Source organism: Thamnophis elegans, chromosome 14, assembly GCF_009769535.1.
Source record: "Thamnophis elegans isolate rThaEle1 chromosome 14, rThaEle1.pri, whole genome shotgun sequence".
Classification (NCBI taxonomy): Eukaryota; Metazoa; Chordata; class Lepidosauria; order Squamata; family Colubridae; genus Thamnophis; species Thamnophis elegans.
The window spans coordinates 35,933,454-35,957,189 of NC_045554.1; the positions used below are offsets into that span (position 1 = coordinate 35,933,454).

Below are 23,736 nucleotides of genomic sequence, written 5' to 3' on the forward strand. Positions count from 1 at the left end.
AGGAGGCAGGCCCGGGAGAAAAGGTGGCGGTGCGGGGGAGGCCGCACCGCACTGCCAAGGGGGCGACCCCCGGACTCCCTCGCCCGGCTGGGGGGAAACGGAGGGAGCCGGAGAGGGCCGCCGTTCAACAGGTAGAGAGCTGTGCGTGGGGGGTCCGAAGGGGAAGGGGCGCGCGACCCGGTTGGCGGGAAGCTCCCCCTCGGGAAGGGTGGGCGAAGGAGCGACCCCAGACCACAAACCTGGAAGCAGCACCTCACTTAGTAGGAGTTGAGGGGCTCTATCAGAATCCTAACCTAGAGGTACGATAAAAGCAATATATTGATTGATTGGTTGAGAGTTTATTTATATGCCGCCCTTTTCCCTGGGGGGACTCAGGGAATATGAGAACATGGCAGAAAATTATTATCAGAGCATTAACTGTGCCATGGTTAAATCAAACAGATAGTGTCATGATTGCAATACAAGAGAAAGACAAGTAGTTTGTTAAGCATACCTCAACTGTGATCATAGTGAGTCACTAGTACAATATCATAACAAGTATGGTTGCTTTCCCTTATAAAAAGAACCATATTTTCAAAGCTGTCTTGAAAAAAAAAGACCAAATATCCAAATTAATCATGAAAAAAAAATCCACTAACGTCTGAATCCAAAGTTCTACCATAACCAAAATTTCAAAGAAATGATTGATGGGTCACAAAAGCCTCAACTTTCCCATTAAATAAGACAGTGTTTTTCAACCTTTTTTGTGCAAAGGCACACTTTTTTCATGAAAAAAATCACGAGGCACACCACCATTAGAAAATGTTAAAAAATTTTAACTCTGTGCCTATATTGACTATATATAAAGTGTTTTTCCCATGGCACACCTTATACTATGTCACGGCACACTAGTGTGCCGCGGCACAGTGGTTGAAAAACACTGAAATAAGACACCACTATGGAGCAATCCCACCCATATGTTTTGCTTCATCTTCTGTCAGACCTGATACTATAGAATCTAATATTGTTTTATCCCAGGTTTTTTTTTCAGTTCTTGGACTTTGTAGAGTTCTTTCTTGGCCAAGTGTGATTGGACACCCAAGGAATTTGTCTTTGGTGCAGATGCTCTCGGTGTACATAAAGAAAAAAAATAGAACACATTCATCAAGAATCACAAGATGCAACACTTGGTGATAGTCATAGGTTATCAAATTATACTAGGAAACAAATAAAACAATATAAATTGTAAAGATACAAGCAACATGGTTATAGTCATAAGTGGGAAGAGATAGGTGCTAGGAAGGAAGAGAAGAAGAATAGTAATACAGTCTTAGTAGGTAATTTGACAGTGTTGAGGGAATCATTTGTGTAGCAGAATGATGGCATTCAGGAAAAAAACTGTCCTTGTGTCTAGTTGTCTTGGTGTGCAGTGCCCTATAGCGTCGTTTTGAGGGTAGGAGTTGAAACCATTTATGTCCAGGGTGTGAGGGGTCTGTAGATATTTTCACAGCCCTCTTCTTGAACTTGTGCAGTATGCAGGACCTCAGTGGAAGGCAGATTTCATCCTTGTTTTAATTTTTATTTTTTTAATTTGCACTCTCACACACACACCCCTCTTATTATTTTTACAAGGAACTCAAGGCAGGGAACATCTCCCACCTCCTTTCCTCCTCCTGTTTTCCCAACAACAACAACAACCCTGTGAGGTTGGGCTGACAGAATGACTGACCCATGGTCACCCAGCTTTTTTCGTGACTAAGGCAGGAGTTGAACCTTTCAGCCTTAACCAGTAGACCAAATATGATCAGACATTAATTCTAATCACACATTATGATTATATATCCCTCTTACCCACCGCACAGATTTCCTCTAATAAGTGTGATGTATAATAATATACCTCTGTGGTGGAGGGCCTTGCAATGCTATGATGAGGCTGAGAGCTATGCTGACCGTAATGTACAGGTAGTCCTTGACTTACGACCACAACTGAGCCCAACATTTCCATTGTTAAGTGGATTTTGCCCCATTCTACAACTTTTCTTGCCACAATTATGAAGATTAATCACACTTAACAACCAGGTTACTAACTTGTAACCTGGTTGTTAAGTGAATCTGGCTTCCCCATTGACTTTGCTTGTCGGAAGGTCGCAAAAGGAGATCTCGTGACCACTGGGACACTGCAACCGTCATAAATGTGAGTCATTTGTCAAACATCTGAATGTAAATCACATGATTTTGGGTCGCTGAAAAGGCGGTAACTATGAAAAACGGTCATTAATCCCATTTTTCAGTGGCGGCGTAACATTGAACGGTCACTAAATGAACCAGCTTCCCTTTTTGCCATGATTAAGTAAATCACTGCAAAGTGAAAGGGATCATTTGGTTGTTAAGTGAATCCACCTTCCCCCATGGACTTAGCTCGTCATAAGCCAGCTGAGAAGGTTGCAAATGGCAACTAGCTCATAACCCTCATAAATACATGCTGTTTGCCATTTTGATCATATGACGATGGGGCTGCTGTAACTGTTGTAACTTAAGTGTTTTTGTAACTCTGAATGTTCACAAAATAAATAATTGTAAGTTGAGAACTCCTTGTATCTATCATCCCCTTTAATAGGGGAAGAAAATGGAAAAACCGTAACCCTGGAGGGTTACTGGAAGAACAACCACAGATAAAAGTACACTCTGTTTCAAAATTGTGCCATTATGGCATAATATGAGCAAGTTAAAATATTGTGGGATTTCCAAATACAAACTGAAAAGGGCTTGGCTCGTAACATACCAGATATAATTGTGGTTGAAAAGAAGGAAGTATGGTTAATTGGTGTGGCAATGTCAGGGGATAGTAATGCACAAGACAAATAATTGGAGATCAAAAAGTATCAAGATCTGGATATAGCAATTGAAAGATTATGGCATACATTATGCCATTGGTTATGGGCACACTGGGAGCAATACATTTTGGGCGGCACCTAGGAAATCAGGGAATTGACAACATTTCCATCTGTCAATTGCAAAAGGGCATAATGCTTGGATTTGCATGTATATACTACCCCGATATTCTTGGAACAACTCGATGCATTTGAAGGCCTACATCAGCTTTAAAAAAATTGGCAGTTGTGATTTCAAATTGTTGTGAACTACTAGTAATAATAAATTGTGTGGCCTTGCTTTTAACAACCTATTCCAGGGTTTTTGCGGACTTCAACTCCCAGAATTCCTCAGCTAGCCATGCTGGGAAATTCTGGGAGTTGGAAGTCCACAAGTCTTAAAAGTTGCCAAGGTTGGAAACCACCCGACTTATTCTCCTTGTCAACCACGATAGATGTCACATTCACTGTATTAGTCTTAGATATATTTCCCTTTTTTTCCTCCCACAAAAGTTTAGATAAGAATATAAGAGCTATGGGCTGCTGGTAAAATAATTTTGTTTTTCCTTTAAAGGAAGGCATTTTGGGGAAGCCAAATTTCCCAACTCCCTCAGTTCAAATCAAGAGCCTATACATCTTTGCAATTTTGAGGGGAAAGGAGTGATATCCACTTTAAAAACAAAGGCATAAATTAAGCTAATTAGAGCAGAGTATTAGGTCAAGGTACTTTCAAATGTAGGTTTCAAAATCCATATATCATAATGTTGCAACAAAAGAAAATCTACAAAAATAACTCTTGCAGCTGGATGTTGAGATGAAAGCGAGTAAGTGATACGAGGATAAGGTAAAAAAATCTATCATTTCACAGGGATTGTAAAAAAAGGCACAATTTAAAGAACTTCCTTAGTTCTTTTCTCTGGTCCTTCAACCTTCATTAAGGCCATTTGTATTAAATTGCAGAAGAAATTTCACTACTCACTTAATGGCCATGATTCTGCTTTTAATTATGTTAACCACTTAAAGTGCTTTTGTTGAAGAAGAAAAAAAGCAAGACAAAACATTAGGGACAATATTGAAAAAGGTCTCAACCCCTTAATTAGTTAATTAAAAAGAAAGATGTAGAATTTTTGTTTGGGGGATTTCTGCACTATATATATATATAGTGCATTATATATATATAGCTATATTCCTTGATGTATTTCTGTATTATATTTGTAATAACATTTACTTGTTTAATATAATCCTTAATAAAATTATTGCAAAAAAGCTTCCTATATTTTTTATATTAGATTTCATTGTCAAACATTAAAATACGAACTAACTTTAAAAGGGAAAAAGGGGTAGCAAAATAATTTAAAAATGACCCTTCAAAAAAAATCAAACAAACTTCTTATGTTTCTGAAACGAATTACCAGCCAAGGTTTGTTTGTGTGTGTGTGTGTGTGTGTGTGTGTGTGTGTGTGTGTGTGTTTTATTTTGCATCAGTGAAAATGAATGGACCTATTCATTCTGCATGCTGGGCCCAAAATTTATGAGAAGTGGGATTGTATTCACAAGATGGGAAGCAGTTTATAAAGATCTTTTTAAGCATTCCAGTCAGTGATGGGATTCAATTTTTTTTACTACCGGTTCTGTGGGCGTGGCTTTGTGGGTGTGGCAGGGAAGGATACTGCAAAATCCCCATTCCCTCCCCACCCCACTAACCTGCTTTCCAGCTCCCTTTTCCTGTGCAGGGCAACAACAGAAGATCAGCTGGGAGGCAGCAGGGGCGGGGCCAGCATATTTGTCAGTTCTCTGAACTACTCAAAATTTCCGCTACCAGTTCTACAGCCTTCTCTGTGGCTGCTCCGACCCTGTGGAATCAGCTACCCCCAGAGGTCCGGACCTTACCCACTCTCATGGCCTTCAGGAAATCCGTTAAAACCTGGCTATTCCGGCAGGCCTGGGGCTGTTGACCTTAGTGTTAAGGTCCAGCCCCGATTAGAACGTATGTGTGTTGTGAATTTTAAACTATTTTTACTTATTTTGCTTTTCTTTTTTTCCTCTTTCGTTGTAAGCCGCCCGGAGTCCTCCGGGATTGGGTGACCTATAAATTTAATAAATGAAATGAATGAATGAACTGGTCAGAACTGGCTAAATGCCTCCTCTAATTCCGGTCTTCCCGGTAAATTCACCACAAAGAGAAACGACAAATGACTTTTAGACGCTAAAAGGAAGATAAAACTAGAATACGATCAGTTTATTCAGCCTAATGTGATCAGTTCTGAATACAGTAAACATACATAAAAAGTCAATGTGAAACTAGTTATATGAGGAAGTGTTTTCATCTTTTATCTCAGAGTGGTTTGAAAGCCAACTGGTTGAGGCCGTTCCAGGAAGCAGCTCGTGTGTCACTTTTTTTTCCCCCTGAGAAACTGAATTAGTTTCTCTTTCTTACTGTCTTTACGTATAATGGTTAATTGTTTTTTTTTTAAGTCAGTCCTTTGACTCAATTTGCAATTTAACTCTTCTTACTGAGAGTGCATTTTAGCAGGCACAACATTCTGTATCAATTTCCGTGTTAGATTTTATATCTTCTATCTTAAAAATTGGATGCCAAGGGTTTTGTTTTGCTTTCGGTTAAAATCACAGCTCCTTACCAAGCTGTGCCCCAAAGTCACACAAAGCACTCCATCAATAACAGTCTTACAAGACTGGGATGAGGGAGGATATGGTAAGGTAAAGGTTCCCATCGCACATATGTGCTAGTCATTACCGACTCTAGGGGGCGGTGCTCATCTCCGTTTCAAAGCTGAAGAGCCAGCACTATCCGAAGACATCTCTGTGGTCATGTAGCTGGCATGACTAAACGCCAAAGGCCCATGGTTACCTTCCCACCAAAGGTGGTTCCTATTTTTCTACTTGCATTTTTAACATGCTTTCGAACTGCTAGGTTGGTAGAAGCTGGGACAAGTAACGGGAGCTCACTCCGTTACGCGATGTTAGGGATTCGAACTGCCAAACTGCTGACCTTCCTGATCGACAAGCTCAGCATCTTAGCCACTGAGCCACCACGTCCCATTGAGGATATGGTAGTAGAGTCTAATCATGTGACAGCGTTTCTCAAACTTGGCAACTTTTAAGATACGTGGTCTTCAACCGATTGAACGTGAAGAGATGTTCCAAGTATTGCTGTGGCCTATTGGGCCAAATGTCTCCAAATGCACAGAAAAAGCTACAGTATAGACAGACATACTCAATTTGGCAAATAAAGGTGGTTAGTTTTCTTGTGGTTTTATACATAAAGCTCTTCATGGTAGTGGATCTGGATACTTGAGACCGCCTCCTGCCAATCACCTCCTCGCGACCCATTAGATCACATAGATTAGGCCTCCTCCGAGTTCCATCTGCCAGTCAGTGTCGACTGGCAACTACGCGGAGGAGAGCCTTCTCGGTAGTAGCTCCGACCCTTTGGAACGATCTCCCCGTGGAGATTCGCACCCTCACCACCCTCCAGACCTTCCGCACAGCCCTTAAAATCTGGCTATCCCGTCAGGCCTGGGGTTAAAGAACGTAACTCACCCCCACCCGAATGGTATGAATGTTGTGTTCTATTTTTAATTATGTATTGTCCTTATGTGTTATTGTCTGTATCCCCCCCCCCTTTGAGTTGTAAGCCGCCCTGAGTCCCCCCAGGGAAAAGGGCGGCCTATAAATAAATTTTCAAATACTCAAATACTCAAAATACTGAAGATGAAACTCAAATCCTTTGGCCACCTAATGAGAAGGAAGGACTCACTAGAGAAGAGCCTAATGCTGGGAAAGATGGAGGGCAAAAGAAGAAGAGGACGACAGAATGAGATGGCTAGATGGAGTCACTGAAGCAGCAGGTGTGAACTTGTATGGACTTCAGAGGATGGTAGAGGACAGGAAGGCCTGGAGGAACGTTATCCATGGGGTTGCGATGGGTCAGACATGACTTCGCAACTAACCACATTGAAAAAAATCTTGTTCTGTAGCCCAACACATCTGGCCTTGAAATTTAAGGAAGAGTGGCTTCCAGCATGATTGGAATAAATCAGCTTCTCTTTAAATGCGTGGCCTCTCTGAACAGATTCTCTCCCCCACAGCTTGCTTTAAAATACACTGCAGAGAACATGAGGAACTACTTGCAATTGGTAAGTATAAGTATACCTGGAATATTCACTGTATAATATGAATGACCCCTCAAATAGGGGAAGAAAATTACTTAGAATGGCTTTCCTGGTGAGTGGCAGCTAGGGAAATGGGAATTATTTGGATGATAATTTGTCAAAAAAAGGACCAGGTTACAGATATTTACCATTTTCTAAGGTTTAAAGACTTTAGAACTATTCTAGGGAGTGTGGTGATGGATCTTTACCAAAATTTATATGCTGCCTACTCTTCAAATTCTGGCTGCTTACAGCATTTGAGTAAAACATTAATAGGGCCATAAAATACATCTGTTGTATCAACAAATAATGAAGCTAAACTCATAGGTCTGTAAATTAAATCCAAATGCTCTCTTAGGAATATTTTTATCTTACAAAAAAAAAACACCCCGCCACCTGGCACACCTAAATGGTGAGGCAGAGGGCTACTACTAAGTTAATCCAGTATCTAGGTCTGAGCATCCAGTATCTTTCGGAGGGCATCTGGAATATCCTATCCCTATTTAATCTTGAAAACGGACATCTGGTAGAAAAGGGCCCCTTAAGATCAATGCAATATAGCAATACATTGCATTCATTTTACTTAGAAAAATATCCCAAAATAGTCACTGATGCCCATCAAAGAAAGTATAAGATTTTTCTACATTTTAGAAGAATATGAAGCTATCACTCATCAAGCGAGGTTCAGCACATTATAGGCCTGCAGCTTGCAATTTGTCAAGAAACCTCCATGACTGTCCCATTTTTTGATCATCTTAAAAGTTGGAAATGGGGTCGGGGAGACTGTAGGAATAGACTTGTACCATTCTCATTTTTAAACCCTCCAAGACATGAATTAATGCACTTGAAAACTAGCAATAATAGTGCACTTTGGGGGGGGGGCAGGGAGATTTTAAGTGTGGACACCTTTAGAATCCTTAGTTGGGGAGGGGGAAATCACATGGCTGAAAACTAATAATTCATTTGACTAGAGTTCCAGTGATGAGGGTTCATGTCAACTGCATACTGCCCCTCCCTGGTATGCTGAACGATTCTGCCCCTCTAGGATTTCAGACAGTATTTTCTCAGTTTGGGGGGGACCACTTCAATCGGCATACTGCCCCTCCCCAATGTGCCAAATGATTCTGCCTCTCTTAGGATTTCAGACAGTATTTTCTCCGTTTGGGGGAACACATCATCTGCATACTGGCCTTACCCATTACGCGAATGACTCTTCCTCTCTAGGATTTCAGATAGTATTTTCTCAATTTGGGGGAACACGTCATCTGCATACTGGCCTTGCCCAATACACAAATGATTCTGCCTCTCTAGGATTTCAGACAGTATTTTTTCAGTCATTCGGCTGCTTAGCTACAATCCTTTCTACGTTCTCAGCAAAAAAGTAAGAAAATGTACCCACCCTAAGAAAAAAGCTGATCAGTCTGGAAACACATCTCTATATTTAGTGTTTGCTTCAATTTAGCATTCTTCAAAATGGCCCACCTTGCCAAAAGGGGGAGAAAAAAGGTGACCCAACACAGGTAAGTCATCTTGGTTGGTGTTTATTTGAAGCCGTTAAAGACATGTCCTCATTTTCGCCAGCACTAGAAAGCAAGGTTCCACAGGACTTCACCTGGTTAAAGCCATACAACTGGACTAAGGGTTTGTGCTGGATACATCTGCAGTCTCCATTGAAAAGTTAAAAACATCAATAAACTGAATACAGGAGAGAGAAAACTTTCATTTACAGCATGGGTATGGTTAAGTTCAGTCACTTTCAATGTGTTAAATTAAATACGTACGTACAAGTTCTGTTTAAACGAGTTTTAAAATGCCAATAGAAGTGCAAACTTAAAAATCAAGCAGCATAAAACAAAATTTTTGATGGCGGGCCAATCCTTAACTGATTTATATTTGCCTTATCTTCAAGTCCAATATATTACTACTTTAGTTTAAACATGAACAGGAGATGCAATTATTATATGCAATATAAATAGAGCCAGGTAGTAATTCTAACAGTCTTCCATAAAAGTGAATCCTGAAAATAAACTTAAACGGTAGTTTTAAACATAAAAGGCTGTTTTGCATTTGGCCTTTGGTTCTAATGCTTGAGAACACCAGAAAAGACAATGGTGCAGCTTTCCAAAGTTGCTAGACTTTGGCAACTGACAAAACATCACATCACTTACAGTTTCCTTCTTTTGAAAAACTAGGAGCATTCACTTGCAAAGTGGAAGAGTACTGGTGGGGGTGGGGCATTTCCAAATTCTGTATGAGTCCCAATGAATCTTTTGTAGAACTGGAAAGTCATATGCTATTGGCCTTTTTTGTTTTGCAAATCCAACGTTCATTTTATGCAAATAAAAAAAAAATCCTGTTGTCTACAGCTTTATAAAAAAAAAAAGTAAATTATCTTGGTGCGTGACAAAACTTTTAATAAGACCCAGTTGGGCCTTGAGACCTAACTGGTGCTCTTAGAACAGCAGTAAATAATTTGTTGCGTTTTCCCCAAACCCAGTTTCAGTCTTAAAGGTTTTATTCTCCAGAATTCCATGAAATCATCCGGCTGCCATAATCATCTTCGGAACGGCCAATCCATCAAAAACAACCACCCCATAACTGTTACACTCCATCTGTTCAGATCCAAGCATAAATTCAATCATCTCAATACACTCACTGGTTCTACATGTATAAATGGCACCAAAACTGTAGTTATTGAATAGGGCCGTGATGGAGAACCTATGGCAGCCATGCTACAGGTGGCGCACAAAGCCCTCTCTCTGGGCATGTGCAACATTGCCAGCTGCTCTTCTGGTTTCCTGTGTGCACTTGCGCATCGGCCAGCAGGTCTTCTCCAGAGCTCTGGAAAACAGCCAAAAACCAGGCCATTTTCCAGACTTTTTTCAGACTCCTTTTTTGAGCCGAAAAACGCCCCAAAAACAGGCATACGCCGGCAGGCCAGCTGATCTTCGGGTTTTCAGTGCTCTTACATGCGCAAAGACCAGCTGGCTAGCATGCACACACACGGTAGAAACCCAAAGGGCAGCTGGCAGGAGCACACATACCCACCTACCAGCTGGTCTTCGGGTTTCCCGTGCTTGGGTGCGCGCGCATGCACATGCATTCCGGTTTGTGGGCACTCGGGGCTGAAAAGGTTCCCCATCACTGGAATAGGGTGTACTTAAAAGGTCCCGCCATGGGGACAGATTGAATTATTACTATTGGGATGGCACAAGGCTAATTTTACAATATAGCAAAGCCTACGCTGGCTTGTAATGGCAGCCAAAAGACACACCAAATTCCCTGATCACAACTTCTCAGTGTAAGAGCCAGGTAACATTGGGCAAAACTGAGTTTTGTAATGTAGTCGAACATGTATTGTATTAAAAAAAAAAAGTAACTGACATGAGTAAACGTACTTTCATGTTAATGCAAGTAAATACTCTTAGTTTTCTAGCTAGCCTTAGACAGACTTACAAAAACAAAGAGGAATGGCCTCTCTCTACAACAGGTGGGTTGCAATTACATCCAGTAATGTGTTAGTGGTCAATTTATTTCGTATATATAACAATATATATAGATATAGGTATATAAATATTAGGGTTGTTCTATTCAGAAACAAGATTTAACGTTAACACAAAAAACCTTTTTATCAATACAAAGTAAACTCTGCATCATCCATGGTGGTATATCCCTCCAATGTGTTGCTTACAAACAAGTTTGGTACAAATAAGTTAGTGTTTCTCTGTCAAATAAATTGTACAGAAACTCAAAAGTGCCATTTCGATTAACTGTGGGAGTCTTACTCCAAGCGGCTACAGGATCTCGTCTGAGCAGCAACAGGAGCCAACCGTCAAAATCATTTCCACATTGAAAAGGCAACACCGAAGGGGTAAAGCACAAATGTAATGAAGTCACGTAAGTCTGCGTTGTTTTTTTCCCCTTCTCCTGCGTATACCTACAACCCTTTGTTTAATCCAATCTGGAACGAGAATTTTGGAGGCTACCCCAAACTCACCATAGGGGTTTCTAAAGCCTTAAGGCAGAAAATCAGTGTTGACCTTTGCAATTAACTCTTGGATACAAAAGAAAGATTTGCGTTTCCATTTCATTACAGAGAAATGACATGTCCCTCATTCCTCTTAACAGGCCAGATGGTTGGTATTAAAAAGAAAGGAAAAGAAAAAGAAAAAAAAAGTTATCAGGGGAAGAAAAAAAAAGATGCAAAAAATTCAACCTGGCGATCAAAAGTTACCAGGTTAAAATAAAAATAAAAAAATTAAACAGACACTGTTTGTACAATAGTGCACAAGAGGTTCAAGCACCTTCAAGAAGACACATCTCACACTGTGCCAGGCACTTGGTCTGAACAAGTTTCTCCCCATGTCAGTTATGACAAAAAGAGCACCCACCATATTTTAATGTATCTTCTTATTAGAACTGGAAAAAAAAATGCCATCGGAATAGTTCCCATGATGCTCGTATTTTCTGTTTCCCTACTGCAAAGGCATTTATTTTACTTTATTTTTTTCCCGACATGATTATTTGATTTACATCCAACGTGCTTTTCGCTTCTACGGATCAGGTCTTGCCTTTTATCCTTTCAAAACACTGCATTTTGTACACACTCATTCATCCAACCAACCAACATTCTGCTACATCGCACCCTCTACAAACACAAGTAAGCATTTTCATGGCCAACTCCAGTTAACTTGGAAAAACAAAACAGAGAGGACTTGGTGCTTCCTCCGTGCCAGCAGCAGCTCGTGGCTTTTCAGCAGGAACTCCACCTCTTGCTTCTGTGCGCTTCTCCCTATTGCTTGCAACCAAATTAAGAGAAATGCCCTATTTAAACTCTAAAATGGTTATCGTAAAACAGAGGAAATTTAGACGCAAAACTTCCTGAATGTGCACTTGACACTGGGACAAGCCAATGAAGGTTAAATTTCATTTCCCCAAGAAAAAACTGATAGCATCTGCCACAGCAGGAAGCTCCTGGTGTTATCAGGTCAATGTACATCACTATTTGGTCATTTACATATGGAGGTTCAAGGATTCTCAAGCTTCGTTCTCCGCCAGAGAGGAGTTGGCCGTTACTACCGAGTCTGGCTTGCGAGTCATTCTATCCAGCTCCTCTTGGACATTCGTCAAAACAGGTTTTTGCCCTATAAAAAAAGGAAGGCACGATATACATATGCAGAAAATTCATTCAAACCAGAGGGGGAAGGGGGAATTGAAGACTTTTTAAATTAAAAAAAACTCATATTTTTTAAAATTTAAATCGGGTTTTTTAAATTAAATTTATTTTCATAAAATGCTTTTTGGAGTAAAAATCTATCTAAAGATAGTTTTCAATTTCAGATACATTAATCATTTAGTGTATTCAGCATGAAATGGAGTTTAGTTATGTAGCATGAGGTTCAGGGGTGGTATTCACTTACCTTCCCTACCGGTTCGCAAATGTGAGCACACGCGCCCTGTCCCGTCCGCGCATGCACTCAGGCTTCCGCGCATTCATTTTGGCTAAAAAAAAAGTGCCTAAATGGGATGCCATAGAGTCAGGGCAGATGGGCAGGGCCACCCGCGATTTCCGCTGAGGATGTATATTCTGCAATATTTACATTTCTGGTAAACTCATTCAATGAATCCAAGCTCTGCAAGCTAAATAGGAAACCTTCATTTTGTTTGCAAATAATAATATTAAAGATTCTAACTACCAAGCAAGGAGTCCTTACATTTAAAGAGCACTTGTCATTTCAGATCCATCTTGGCAGCGCCTGTTAGCGGGCATCCACTCACCTGCTGCCCGCCACATCCCTCACCGTGTTGGATCACTGCTGCATCACCAGCCGTCCCATTAAAGTGAATGGGACTGTTGGTGAGTCAACCGCAGGTCAGAGGAGGAGCTGCTGCGAGACAGAGATGACAGTTGCTCTTTAAAAATTATGGCTTAAATCGATTTAAGCCTATTTACTAGTGATTTAAATCGACTCAATTTAAATCAAATCCACCCTGGTTAAAACCAGAGGTTACGAAGTACTGCATGTAAATGGGCCCAATGAAATTAAGGAGAAATGGCTTCTTTTGGACAATACCTGATTTTTTGCCGGTGCTTTGCACGCCTCCTCCTGCACCAGGGCTCCCGGGAGAACCTGTCTTTTTACTCAAGAGGCTGTTGAAGAAACTGGCTAGCACGCCTTCGCTTGCCGCATTGTCTAAGGAGGAAGAGGCAAACGCTGAAAGTGGGCAAAGGTGGGCAAATGCTGACCCTTAAAAGAAACTGACTTTCAAAAGAGAAGCTGAGAAATAAAAGAAGAAAACCATGACACTGGTTAACTTTCTGAGGTCAAAGGTGGGATTATATGGAAAATTTTGTGTGAAGGCAAATAAGACGTATCCCAGAATGGTGTTAACAGCAGAACCCAATCTGGGTCGGTCACCAGGACCAGAATGTTACATTCTGCTACAGCAAAGTTCCCTGAGGATGGGCTCCAGCTCGAGTCCGAAACCTTGGAAGACTAAAACCTCTGGTCCTGGTGACCGACCCAGATTGGATCCTGCAAAATTTTGTGTTTGTGTTTGTGTGTATGTGTTCAACAGACCATGACCTTGTTACCCATTTTCCCATTTCATTGCAACATCCTTTTCATTTTTGCATGAGGGCGATTTCTTGCAGAAAAGTGCATGATGCAACAAGGGGGCTATTGTTACAAGGCCCAATACTGATTTGGGCTAAGAAGGGCATAACTGGTCCAAGACAGTGGTGAAATTCAATTTTTTTTTACTACCGGTTCTGTGGGCATGGCTTGGTGGGTGTAGTGTGGCCTGGTAGGTGTGGCTTGGTGGGCGTGGCAGGGTAAGGATACTGCAAAATCTCAATTTCCTCCCCACTCCAGGGGAAGGTTACTGCAAAATCTCCATTCCCACTCCATTCTGGGGCCAGCCAGAGGTGGCATTTCATTTGCCAGTTCTCCAAACTACTCAAAATTTCCGCTCCCGGTTCTCCGGAACCTGCCAGAACCTGCTGGATTTCACCACTTGTCCAAGATCACCTAGATGGCTTCCGGGCCAAAGGGAGATCTAGAATCTGGTTCCTCTAACCTCTAGTCCAGCACTTTGACCACTAGACTACACTGGCTTTCAAATAAAACCATATCATCTTCATCAAAACATACTACTGTACTATAGCTTCAGTAGTTAACAATATATCTGTATTTGATTAACATGAGAGGGGGAGGGATCTGCTGCTTTTTCTAGCCATAGATCCACTATTGTTCCAAAAACACCTTAGCTTTCCAAAAATGTTTTTATCTTCTTGCTTGGGCATGGATTTATTATGAAGATACACCTCTAATTATTACATCCAATGAAGGATTAAAGCAGGAGGTGAGATTTACGGTTTTTTTAAATGCTATAATTGAAAATGATTTTTTTTTAAATTACATTTAAGAGATTCGACTTTTTTCACCATAGCAAGTTTCATTATGCTAATGATCAGTGTAGCAGTTCACAAAAAACTTTCCAAACATCCCCACAGCCTTTGAACCGACAGACCATAAAATGCTGCACCCCGGCAAAGTTCAAAACAAAACAAACATTCTACAGTGAACTGCATACTTTTAATAGCCGGATCTGGCTTCTTGACGGATGCTATCGGCGAGGCGCTGGGGACGGCGGCAGGGCCTGTCCTGCCTTGCGGTCGGGGCGAGCCAGAAGGGCCACGAGCAGGAGATTCCTGGACAATGATAAAAAGCAACAGGTTGTGGTTTTACTGATGCCATCTTTTTGTAAAATACCACCTTAGATACAGATTAACAGAGTTGGAAGGGACCTTGTAGGCCATCTAGTCCAACCCTTGGCCCAAGCAGACTCTACACTATTTCTGACAAATGGCAGTCCAGTCTCTTCTTGAAAGCTTCCAGGGATGAAGCTCCCACAACTTCCAAAGACAACTTCTGTTCCATTGGTTGATTGCTCTCATCATCAAAATTTCTCCTCATTTCCAGGTTGAATATCTCCTTGTTCTGTTTCCATCCACTCTTCCTTCTCTGGCCTTCAGGTGCTTTGGAGAATAGCTTGACCCCCTTCCTCTCTATGGCAGCCCCTCAAATATTGGAACACTGCTATCATGTCTCCCCTGGTCCTTCTCTTCACTAGATTAGCCATGCCCAGTTCCTGCAACCGTTCTTAGCCTCCAGTCGCCTAATCATCTTGGTTGCTCTTCTCTGCACTCTTTCTAGAATCTCAACGTCTTTTTTATAGTGTGGTGACCAAAACTGGATGCCGTGTTCTAGGTGTGGTCTTACTAAGGCTTTGCAGAGTGGTATTAGTACCTCCCTTGGTCTTGATTGTATCTCTCTGTTAATGCAACTTAGGATTGCATGTGTACAACAATGAATTGAAGTCATTAATAAAATACAGATTTCCGTTGGTGGAGTGCAATCATCTGTCAAACAATTTCACATTCCTGAGATGTTCACTGGTGGATTACTCTTAATATTCTTCTCTCTTATCTGATTATACTGCCTTATGGAATGTAACCAATTTTAAGTATGTATACTTACAGAAGCTCTGGTAGGGGTTGCCGGCTGCTTGGCAAGGAATGACTGAAAGAAAAGTCACAGTCCTGTCAACTGATTATCCAAAGAACCACGATACACCATTGTATTTTAGAAAGCTTTTTCCCCCCACTGAGATTTTGTATTGTTAAAGAGGAGAGGTGATGTGGCTGTGGCACCATGCTAGAAAGTAGAAGACTCTGAGTTCTAGTCCTGCCTGAGGAATAAAAACTGGTTGCGTGACTTAAGGTCAATACTCAGGAGACTGGGCTAGTTCTAGTCCTAATCTTACAAGGGCTGGTTGAGGTGAGGAAGGGGTTTTCGATATGTTGAGTTATTTGCAAAAATAATAAAGGCAGGATACAAACAAACAAGTACTCATGGAGGCACAAAGTACAGCACTCCAGATGTTTGTGAACACGAATTCATCTAGCATAGTTAACAGTGAAGGACAATGGCAGATGTGTTCAGCAACACCAGGGTGATGGCATATTGTGCCTATGTTATATATGTCTGATAAGGGTGAATCAGAGTCACTAGTTTCAAATGAAAAAAAAGAGCAGTATTTCTAAATTAAAATTCAAAATTACCCTAAGGAAACAGCTCAACCATGAAGTAGAGAAGCCCCATGTGACCAGACACAGTGATCTATTTCACTACATCAGACAACTACAATTCCAAGAATTGCTTTTGAGAGAAAGCCACCAGAGAAAGCAAAACAGAGAAAGCATCGCTTTTGCTCTGCATATAAGTTCTGGGAATTATTTTTCTCCCATGGAGCTTTACAGCCTGGTCCTTCTGGCAAGGATTCTGCTTACTGGAGATTCATTGAAGACTTACTATCATAGGAAAAAGAGGAGGATTACGGTCTGTAGTGGTAGGATAATAATGCTAAGTAGTCAATGCTCTATGGAGAAGACCAAGATGATGTTCCTCTAATTTGAGAAGTATAGGTTGAAATGTTTTGAGCTTTACCTGCCAGCAAACCATGAAGGTGGGTTTTCTGCAACTGTGATCAAAAAGGGATGCAAAGGCTACAAAAAGGGAGCATTGGGGGGAGGGGGGAATTAGGGGGCTGCATTGAGACCCAAAGCCTCATGATGCATAGATCCTATTTTAAAATATCCTAAGCACCAGAGACAAGCAAAAACAGAAAATAGTGCTTTTTTTCCCCCACTTACCTGCTGCTTCATCAGAAAGACCTGTTCATCTTCTGCCGCAAACTCTTTATCATGAACTAACTGACAAGGGAAATAAAAAAAAAGGGAGGAAAGGGTTTTCTCACAAACAGATGTTCAATTATATGAAATGATCTCCATTAAGAGCAGTCAAGGGGAGGGGCGGAGGGAGATTATTATACGCCTTGACATCTGGTGTAATAAATGCAAGAAGTGTGGATGCAAACACCTGTTTGGATCTTAGGGGGGAAAAACACACACACAAGGAAAGAAACAATACACAAGGGTGTCCCTCTCACCCGTACAAATTTAGACACACACGCCAAACTGGGATGTAATGTGTGGAAACTGCAGAAAATTGCTACGTGCAAATGCCTGGCTTATGGTAGCAACTTTCCGTTCCACTTCGTAAGCATGGGGTTTTAGGGTTAGAAGTCCTGCTGAACGGTCACTCTGGGCTGAGTTCAACACAGAGAAGAAGGCCTGGAGATGGCCCCTGGACATTGTAAGGACAACCCCTTGCAAATGACACCCCCCTCATTTGCTGTGCATGGAAAGGGGTGGAACACAGCTCCGTTCTAGGAAAGACCCATTTCTCCATACGCAAAAGAAGCCAATGGCTTCTCTCACCACACGGGGAGAGTGACTTTCTCAGATACAGCTAAGGAGTAATCAGCTTCCTTGATTTGCTGCCAGAGTAGGAACTGTAGGGCCTAACTCCCACTTCTGGACCAGCATTTTGAGACTGTATAGGCACAAGCAGCCACAGCCTGCACACGTTAAATGCTGTTGGGCTACAAAGATGACTGCCAGGCTGATAAACTCAGGTAGTTAAGAAGGAAATATCTTCTGGGTTCCTCCTGCAAAATTCTGTGCCTGAGGCAGGGGAAGACGTACATCAAAAGCCTCCTCAGAACGCTTCCATGTCTCAGAGCACTCTTCCACTCATGGTTAGTTGGACCCAAGCCATTTTATTCTGGTCTTTTCCATACCAAACTACAGCTCCTTGCCTGGGGTGGAAAGTAGCATTCTGTTTTTTATAAGTGCTCTTTGTTAGTCAACAAAGTCCCAAGAAGCACTTCTCCAAGTAGTTCATAAGTGAATAGTTAGCAGATTCACTATTCCGCATTACGGATGCCAAACAAAAGTTTAATGTAATTTAAAATACCCCAAAAATAAGACCTCCCCGGATAATAAGCCCAATTGGGCTTTTGAGTGCCTGCGCTAAAATAAGCCCTCTCCCAAAAATAAGCCTTTCCAAAAAATATTGCAGCACAGCAGCAGCCATGAGGTGACCACACTCACTGCCTCCTGCACCTCAAAAATAATAAGATCTCCCTGAAAATAAGGCCAAATGCTTATTTCGGGGGTCAAAAGAAAATAAGACTCTTGTCTTATTTTCGAGGAAATACGGTATGAACTTCAGTGTCAATGGCCAGCAGCTAGTTTCACATAAAGGATAATGGAGCAGAGTTCAAAGCAGCCATACCTTTCTTACAGGCGGCTTCACGATGAAGTCTTCATATGCATCTTCCGGCTTCACTGTTGTGAAATTCTCATGCAGGATTGCAATTTTCTTTTCATTGTCCCAGCCAGCAGGTCTAGAGAAAAGAATTGCCATTCTTGCAAGCACATCTTTTTTTCAGAAATGTGTTTTTGGACATAAAGGAGTGATTTGCTTGTCTTTTATTCCCTTTGAAAAGAGACACTTGTAAATTGAGGCAGACAATTTATTTGATGGGCAGGAAGGAGAGGAGGGCTGCGGTGAATGAAATTATCACACACGTGTAATAATTTTATTCACAGGTTTTGGGAACTAGGAAGTTTTATTTTATGATTAAAATGAATAAAACTAATTTCAGTGCTTATTTGCCATATTTATTGAAATTCAATAATTTTCAAAGGAAATTCTGGGAGGTACCGAGAAAAGAGAATTCGGAGACAAAGGACATTTCTCAAAAAAAGAGCCAAAGGCATGAAGATGAAATGCTAACCAGAAAAGACCAATCCCAAGAAGTTATTAAGTCTACCCAGAGCATGAAAACTATGCATCTCTTCCAAAACTGGTGCTCTTCAAATAATTATAGGAATTACTATAAGATTAATTGCATCCAGACAATATTACTCAAGACATATTTCTATTAGAATTGAGACAGATATTGGCATCTTTTACGTAGGTTTCATCTCCCCTGCACCGTCAGAAAAATATTGTGTTTCAGTTACCGTGTTCTGACCTTGGCTTCCAAAGAACTCCTTGTCCAAACAAGAAACCCTTTTATTAATTTACTGTGAATTCTGCTCATTCATATCCAGCAAAGTCTTTTGAGGGAGGATTTACAGTCACAGACCTTATCTGGCTTGGAGAGCTGCCAGGACGATATTTGCAAAACTTGGCAAGGAGTCTTGGAGAGTCACAAACCAATTAAGCAAACTAATTGTCTCCTGCAAACTCCATTCCCCTTTCTCTCTTTCGCTTCTCTTTATTTCCTCTGGGAGGGGCCATTCATTGTCCACCTGTGGATTTAGTCCCAAGTCGACCCCTGTTCTTTAACTGTTCCCTTTGTCTGGCAACTCTGTGCATGGGCACTCTGGGAACATGCTCCAGCTGTTTGTCTACCTCACTGACATCTGACTCTGAAGGCAGCTGATAACTGGCATACGGCTCTTGCTCCCTCTCTGCCTCATCAGAGCCTGGCCCATGTTCCTCCCCAACCTCCTCACTGTCCGAATCTGCAGCCAGCTCGGTTGGCCACTAGCAGCCACAACATACAGTAGCCTTTTGATGCTTCTTATTTTGCCCTTCAACTTACATAAAAACTGCGTCCTTTTCTACCACTAAGGCAGGGGTTGCAAAGTGAAAGCCATATTTTTTATGTACAATGTACTTATATAACAAGTCAAGGTTCTTCTCCTCCTTAACGGATGTATAGATCAAGGCCGCTCCATCTATTCGTTTTGTTTAAGGAAAATTCCAAGGCAAAGTAGCAAATATCAAGGGCTGAATGTATACATTTAAGTCTCTCAAAAGTAAGTATCTGTTTCTAAATGATATATCTAGTTGCTAATTTTATATCCTGCCTTTATCTCAGAAATTCAAGACAGTAAGTTGCTGCTTTCTCCTCTTTTCCCCAGAGCACCCCTGTGTGAGAGTAACACAACAACTAGGCATTGGTCACCTGTCCAACACTTTACACCATATGTTTATTTACTATGTACTGATGACAATGGGCCCAAATGGTAATGGTGTGAAGCAGCCCATCCTTCTAATTTTAAACCCAAGGTAAGGAGGGTAGCACAATGCAGAAATGAGCATGTTAAAAGTTTTCAAATTCAAAAGTTATTACAATAAGCAGTTTAAAGAAATATAAGAATTCCTAAAGGAGCCATATTGTTTCCTAGCAAAATTAATTTATTAATTTAAACATAATTTACAAATTAACTAATTGCACTTGCAGCATAATCCTATAAATGTGAAAGATCTACTTAAGAGCAGCTGAACTGGCAGGTAGGATCCAGGACAGCAAGATTTTCTCTCAGAGTCAACATTCATGGGGTTGGAACTGTTCACTGCTAGATACAGAACATCTAAAACTGCTGTTCATTTACCAGCCTTTACTGGAAATACAAAACCTCTCACCATCACCAAGAAAATGGAAGATGCTGGTGTAGCCCTGGACCCATTTTGGAGATATCTTCAGAGTTGCTACAGCGAGGCCGGGAGGGAGCTGTGGGAATGCATATATGGGGGGGAGGCAGACATAGCTGGTGGGGGGGATGTGTAGCCAAAATAACATCCTTTCTTGTGGGAGCCAAGGATGCTTTGCCAGGTGTTGGAAGAGTGCGGACCGAAGCCAGTCGGAGTTAGGACTATGATCCGATTGGACATATGACCTGGAGGGCAAGGGACTTTGATTTGAGAGGGGGAAACCCTGGGCCCTTCAGAGTCAGGTTTTGACCAGCCATGCCAATATGACATCCCAAATAAATATATTCTTTGAGGAAACTCTAGGCCTGAGAGTTTTGATTGCTTTGAGGTTATTCCTTGGAACCCTGACAGCTGACCTTTGTGGTTTTAAATCTGAATATGTGCTCGTGAAAGGCAAATGAAAGCATAGCATGTAACTATTTTTCAATTGGTGGAAACAATACAAAGAACAGCATTGGACTCGCGTTAAACATCGTTTCAAGTTTATAAAGCACTGCTTTAATATACCACTTCAACTTAGGAAAAAGGATACACTGCAAGCAGAACCTACGAATGTGCGACTGAATGAAATCAAAGTGTTCTTCCCTGTAGTCGTGCTCTTTTTCTAACACACTCATTGCGTCACACTGGGGAAAAAAACAACCAAAGGAATCTCAAGAGTTCTGAAAATCTGCCACACAATAAAATGAGTGCGGAAGACGGACTTTTGCGTAGATCAATATTTAGAGCAAACTTTGAAGAGATTAAGGAGAAAGTTTCAATTGTATTTATTCATTTAGTCCATTTGTATAGCTACCAACCCAATCCACATATAATTCAGGGCAACGTACACAAATAAAAACAGATAATAACATTCTCCAATGTTTTTCTGTTTGAAAACATTGCGCCCACGGCAGCTTTATCCGATTCAAAAACATGCAACTTCTTAGACCGGATTTGCTATTTAATCACACACGTCAGCTGCGTGGCGTGTAAATTTAAAATAGAGATCTCCTGCGATTTCGAATATTTGGCAAAACAGTCTAAAATTAGCATATACAAAAGGGCAGCCTGAAGAAAAAGGGAGCAGGCGGAACTCAATGTTCTTCCTGGATTGTAAAGAATGGGAAATATGAGAGATATCAAAATCAAAAAAGAACATGCAAAAGTGCCCTGGACTAAATGAATGTTAAAGAAACAGGAAGGAAGGAGGAAGGAAGGGGGAAGGAAGGAAGGAGATGAGGAAAGGAGGAAGGAAGATAGAGAAGAGGAGGGAGGAGATATGAGAGAAGAGCAATAGAGGGAGGAAGGAGATATAAGACAGGGATGGAGGTAGGAAGATATGAGAGAAGAGGGAGGGAGGGAGGAAGGAGATGATATAAGAGGGAAGGAGGGAGGAGATGATATGAGACAATAGGGAGGGAGGGAGGAAGATATGAGGGAGGAAAAAAAACATCTTCCCCACAAATCAGATTTCATTCTTTAGCGTAACAAGATTCAATTCCATTGTATAAATTGGGGGCGGGGGACTTCAAGCTTACCTTTGTGCAAACTACCACCATAGGGATCCCAAGATTGTGAGTCAGCACATTCTCTCCAAGCGGTAGAGCGATATTCTCCTCCTCTTGCCCTGATGGGCCTCTTCTTTGAGGGGATCCCTGATAACCTCCTTCCGGCTCTACATATTCTTGAAAAATCTTCACAACTACAACAAAACAGATACTTACTTGTTTTGTTTTTTGTTTAACAAAAATGTATCTTATGTTAAAAGCTATAGCTATTGTTTCAAATGTTCATTATTAAAAAAAAACAGGTATTGTTTGAAATTAAAGAGCAAAAATTAGGACAAAGCACCTGCTTGGTAAAAAAAAACCCCACCATCAATTCCTCCCCCCCTCAAAATAGTTTTAATATGTTTACCAGTTATCCCACTTAATCTTCCAGGTCTCCAAGAACCCTTCACAATGTAAAAACAAAAACAGAAATGTTTTTCAAAAATGGAATTTGGGTAACTTCATTATTAAATTTATTATTAAACCTCAAGGCTTCATTGTTTTAAGGCTTTTTCAGTAAACTACTACAGGCAGGTAAAGGGTGGGGGGGGGGGAAATGCTCTATCTGTGCCAGGTTTTCTGGGAGAGGAAACCCTACAAGAATTCAGCATATTAAAAATTCAAAAGACCTGAAGTGCAGAGAACAAGCCTTCTTTTAATAGGCTTTCAGAAACTGTACTCCTAGCTTTTACCCTTAATATCCCGATGGTTGCAGATATTTTCAAGGTTGGTGAATGCTACCCTTCCAAAAAATGCCATCCTTTCTATTTGGTGAGATAAGATAAATGTCCCAAATAGTGAGTACAAAATCAAGTGAGGGTGCAGATTTATTAGTAGCTCCAACAGCACAAATGAAGCATCTTACATCACCGAAATCCATTTGTATGGAGCTTTAGTGCAATCTATTCTTGAAGGCTCTTCGGGCCAGAGTCAAATTTTGCTTTACCAAGAGCCAGGAAAGACAAACATCTGCAGCATGCCAAATGCTTTGTCTCTATTGAAGGAGCTGATATTTTCAAAAGAGGCACCTGTGCACAACTGCATTTATTTATTAAATGTGTATGTCACCCACATACAACTCTGAGCAGCTTTCACTAGTTTTATGGCAAGTCTCGCCCCAGCTGTTTTATATACTGCCTCCTTAGCTAAGATTAACAACTCCTTCTATGGTGGAAAACAACATATTCGTGCATTTTTCGATAGCTTTGGAAACTTTCACTTTGAGCACAGATAGCAATAGCAATAGCACTTAGACTTATATACCTCTTCATAGTGCTTTTACAGCCCTCTCTAAGTGGTTTACAAAGTCAGCCTATTGCCCCCAACAATCTGGGTCCTCGTTTTACCCATCTTGGAAGGATGTAAGGCAGAGTCAACCTTGAGCCAGTGAGATTTGAACTGCTGAACTGCAGCTAGCACTCAGCTGAAGTAGCCTGCAGTACTGCACTATAACCACTACGCCATCTCGGCTCACAACAATAGATACACAACAATCATTACTACATCCAGGGAATACACAGAAATGACTTGTGTCAGACCTGGAGGCCATCTTTTGCATTGGGCCTTCAGGCCTGCCACATTTTCTGCTGTGGGAAAATGGGAGGGGGGATTACATGGAGTACGGGTGATATATAGTCAAAATAACATTCCTTTCTCAGAGAGTCAAGGCCATCTTGCCCTGCAGCTGCGATGGTGTGGCTGGGAGGCATCTCCAGTTTTGGACAGTGCCTGATTGGACTATGTAATGGACATGTGGGCGCCG

The 23,736-nt window shown here is 41.2% G+C and overlaps 1 protein-coding gene and 1 long non-coding RNA gene across 2 annotated transcripts in view; one reads left to right on the plus strand and one right to left on the minus strand.

The window, feature by feature from the left end:
• On the plus strand, positions 1 to 10,396 carry LOC116517483. The gene is made up of 2 exons (XR_004256466.1): positions 1 to 131; positions 6,959 to 10,396. It is a non-coding gene; the product is annotated as an uncharacterized LOC116517483 (long non-coding RNA).
• Positions 8,547 to 23,736, minus strand: part of DYNC1LI2 (dynein cytoplasmic 1 light intermediate chain 2) — a 22,852-nt gene continuing 7,662 nt past the window's right edge. The window contains exons 5-13 of the mRNA XM_032230453.1: positions 21,963 to 22,126; positions 20,975 to 21,068; positions 19,547 to 19,682; positions 18,226 to 18,337; positions 16,740 to 16,799; positions 15,565 to 15,606; positions 14,618 to 14,735; positions 13,096 to 13,215; positions 8,547 to 12,165 (exon numbers count right to left, since the gene is read on the minus strand). Of these exons, the coding sequence (XP_032086344.1) occupies positions 12,059 to 12,165; positions 13,096 to 13,215; positions 14,618 to 14,735; positions 15,565 to 15,606; positions 16,740 to 16,799; positions 18,226 to 18,337; positions 19,547 to 19,682; positions 20,975 to 21,068; positions 21,963 to 22,126 (953 nt within the window). The 3' untranslated portion in view covers positions 8,547 to 12,058. The remainder of the gene's footprint in view (positions 12,166 to 13,095; positions 13,216 to 14,617; positions 14,736 to 15,564; positions 15,607 to 16,739; positions 16,800 to 18,225; positions 18,338 to 19,546; positions 19,683 to 20,974; positions 21,069 to 21,962; positions 22,127 to 23,736) is intronic.